The sequence below is a fragment of the Arvicanthis niloticus genome, chromosome 20, assembly GCF_011762505.2.
Source record: "Arvicanthis niloticus isolate mArvNil1 chromosome 20, mArvNil1.pat.X, whole genome shotgun sequence".
NCBI lineage: Eukaryota > Metazoa > Chordata > Mammalia > Rodentia > Muridae > Arvicanthis > Arvicanthis niloticus.
This window is the reverse complement of record NC_047677.1, coordinates 6889171-6893066: the sequence shown is the minus strand read 5'-3', so window position 1 is coordinate 6893066 and position 3896 is coordinate 6889171. Positions and strand designations below refer to the sequence as shown.

General features: G+C 38.9%; 1 protein-coding gene across 1 annotated transcript in view; it reads right to left on the bottom strand.

Annotated features, from left to right (window-relative positions):
* Positions 1-463: 463 nt before the first annotated feature.
* The window catches only part of Gprc6a (G protein-coupled receptor class C group 6 member A), a 14779-nt gene continuing 11346 nt past the window's right edge, over positions 464-3896 (bottom strand). Inside the window, exons 5-6 of the mRNA XM_034524697.2 lie at positions 2230-2353; positions 464-1578 (exon numbers count right to left, since the gene is read on the bottom strand). Coding sequence (XP_034380588.1) covers positions 464-1578; positions 2230-2353 — 1239 coding nt within the window. The remainder of the gene's footprint in view (positions 1579-2229; positions 2354-3896) is intronic.

Here is a 3896-nt window from a genome sequence, read left to right as displayed (position 1 = left end):
GCTCATTGAGACTACAAATGATCCTTTGTGACTAATTGTACCTTTCCATTAATATATTACCCAATGTACAGTAACTACTGGAAAGCTTGTTCAATTGAAGTAGACGATCACAATGGTGGAGACAGGAGTACAACCCATACGGAGAGGTGTGAGATGAAAAACCGAGAAGTGTTATGCATTAAGTTTGAATTGCCTAAGAAGAAGGCTGGTCAAGAAAAAGGCTAAAAGAAGTAATAGAAAATAAAGGGAGAATAATACTGAAACTATTTTTATTAGCAGATGGTTAAACAGAGTGAGTTAAACAGTGTTCTAGCAAATGGTAGAAAAAAAAAACCCAGAAAACAAGAAAATCAAACCAACCAAACAACAACAAAATCACAAGATGCTGGGAAAGTAAATACACAATTTGCAGAAAACACTAACAATATCTCATTGGGGATCACAGCATCTCCTGAGAACTCAATCATATACTTGAACTTCTTTTCTGATGCAAAGTTTTAGACACTTTCATAGTCTTTTCCATGCCTGTGTGAGCAAGCACTTGTGCAGGAAGATGGTTGTGGTTCTGACAAGCTGTAATCTTGTTACCAGAACTTTGATTGGTTGTTGCAGTATCATGGCTGGTGGAGTCCAGGGAAACATGACTCAAGGCAAGGCTATCCACACTGTGAGCAGAGTAATTGTAAACCATCTGGAGGAAGGCTGATTTAGTGTTAGTCTTCTGCTTGCAAAGAATAACGTAGCACTTGGGGAAGAATGTACAGCAGAGAATCCCATAATTGGATATCAGAATGACTATAATTTCCACAGCGGGCAAATATTTGCCGAATGTGGTAGTATAGACAGGGATGAATGTGATCCAAGCTATGAAGTAAATCAGCATCCCAAAGGTCAGGAACTTAGCTTCATTGTAATTCTCAGGAAGTTTCCTCCCCTTGAATGCAAATACAAAGCAAACAAAGGCCAGAACTGAGATGTAGCCTAGCATGGTGCCAAATGCCAGTGCTGATCCCTCCTCACATTCTAGGATAATGACTCTAGGCAAGGAGATGTTCTCTTCTACAGTAGGTGCTGCCAGGACCAGCCAAAGAGTGCAAATGACCACTTGAATGCCAGTGCAGGTAAGGACAATGGGGACCGGCCTATAGAAGCACTTCAGGAACGTCTTCAGATTGGGGTCGAAACTGAAAGCTAGCAAAATTTTCAGGGACTTCGTCAAAATACAAGAGACACAGAGAGTAAAGCTCACACCAAACAGGGTCTGCCTGGTCTTGCACGCGAAGTCTTGTGGTTCTCCAATAAAAAAGCCTGCGCTGGCGAAGTTAAGGGCATGGCAGATGAGCATCACATAGCAGACCACTAATCCCCCAGATGATTTCACGACAGGTGTCTTCACGTTTTTTGTAAATATTATGCCAATGGCCAAGACAAAGGCTATTCCAAGAAGGGAGAGGGCAATAAGGAGGAGAGCCAAGGAGTCATCCCAGTCAAGATACTCCACTTCCTTTTCGAAGCACATAGTGCTCTTTACCGGGGCCCAGTGAGTTTCGTTGTTGCACAGAAGGCAGTGGTCCATATCTAAGAGAGCAGAGAGATCAGTTACATTCCAAACATTTAAACCAGGTGGTTGTTTACAATACTGTATATTAGGGAAGGTCATATTAGTTACTTATTCAAATTAAACCTACACCAACCCAGATACAGTGGGAGAGGAAGGTAAATGGAAGCGATGAAGAAGGTGGGAAGGGTAATAAAGGAAGTCAAAAGATTATTTATGGCAAGGTTCTTCAGGAAATCTATATACTCTAGAGGGACACCAGTCTTTTAGGAACTTGCTGTTGCTGGCATCCATTTAGGGACCTTGTTCCTAAACGTGGTTTTGAAATTACACACAGTTCAAGGCCTTTTCCTCCCTCTATGACTATAATTCTTGTAACCCTATCCAAGCTAACTATACCGTGTAAGACTATTCTTGAATCTGTCTCTCAAGGACAAAAACAAACATAGGGGTGGGATGTAGCTCAGTGGTAGAACTGTGTGCTACAAAGAGGCTGGGGCTGTAGCTCAGTGGTAGGGCATCGGCCTGGTACACACAAGGCCCAAGATTTGATACCCAGAATAGAAAAGAAGGAAATTAAAACAAACAAACAAACATTAAAACTAGGATTTATAGACAGAAAAGAAATAATTTAGAGGCGTCATTGTGGGTGTGGTGGTGACTGCCAGCACCTGTCGCGTTGCTGTAGTGGTTTTCTGGGCAGCTCACACATTCATAGCAGCAGCTGTGTTGGCTTCCCGTGGCTTTCTTCATTTGACCAGGGCTGCATTCCTTGGAGCATTTAGATAGAATTTGCTGCAGTGAAAGAAAAAGAAATCCAAATAATTTAAAAAGAGAATTATTCTAGCCATTCTTCACTAAGTAGCATTTTTCATCTTTTTCATAGTATTCAAGTTTTTTTGGGTTATCTTAAGCAGGAACAAGCTTAAAATATGCAAAAATTTTTTGGATGAGAAAACTACTTATAACTTCTCTTTCTTTCCTTCCTTTTTTCTCTTTTTCTTTTCGTTCTTTTTTTTTTTTTTTTTTTTTTTTTTTTTTTTTTTTTTTTTTTTGATACAAACCACACTATATAGAACAGGCTGGCTTTGAACTCACAGAGATTCACTAGCCTCTGCCTCCAAAGTCCTAGGATTAAAAGCATTCACCACCATGCCTGGTAACACTTACTGTTTCTATAACAAATCATGAAAATTAGCACTTTCAGAGAGCCTCTAGCAGAGGGGAAAGCACATATGTCTAAAGCTAAAAAACAAAGTGAGGGTCTGGGAATTTCTGATTCCAGGCTGAAATTCTGCAAGAAAAATAGAAATTTTGTATTTTTTTTAAAAAGTTTATAAATTTTATGTGCATAAATCTCTCTGTCTCTATGTGTGTTTGTGTGTCTCTCTGTGTATGAGTCTCTTTCTTTCTCTTTCTTTTTCACTTTCTCTTTGTCTCTCTGTCTCTCTGACTTTTTGTCTCTCTGTCTCTGTCTCTCTGTCTCCCTCCCCCCACCTCTCTCTCTCTCTCTCTCTCTCTCTCTCTCTCTCTCTCTCTGTGTGTGTGTGTGTGTGTGTACCATAAGAGGGTGTTGCAGGCCTTGGAACTGGAGTTACATGTAGTTGTGAGTCACCAATATAGGTTCTCAGGATAAACTCGGTCTTCTGCAAAAGCAGTTAAGTGCTCTTAGCTACTGAGTCATCTCTCTAGCCCATAGACTTTTATACTTTTAGAAGAAAGTTCTTAAGAATGGAAACCTTTGAAAAACAAAGCAATGGAATATTTAGAATTTAAAACTATTAGAATATTATTTTCAAAAATCCAAAATATATAAGTAATATTTTTAAAATATTTTACGTTTGGTAGCATTCAATGTAGTATTTTAATATATCACACAACGTATACCAATCAACTCTATATACTCTTTGCTTACCTGCAACTTTTTATTTAAAGATTTATTTATTTATTTATTTTATATATGTGTGTATACTGTCGCTATCTTCAGACACACTAGAAGAGAGCATCAAATTCCCTTGCAGATGGTTGTGAGCCACAATGTGGTTACTGGGAATTGAACTCAGGACCTCTGGAAGAGCAGCCAGTGCCCTCAGCCTTTGAGTCATCTCTCCAGCCTGATCACCTGCAACTTTTAACAATTACTACTTTATATTCAGCTTTGCTATTTAAGCTTTCAAATATGAGGCAGAACATATGGTGTTTGCTTTTCTGTGCTTCTCTCAACATAATATTCAAAGTTCTTTTCATTTTGTTACAAATAACAAGATTTCATTCTTCTCTAAGGCTGAATAATCTAGTGTGTGTGTGTACTGCATTTGCTCGTAGAGAATAGTTAAAT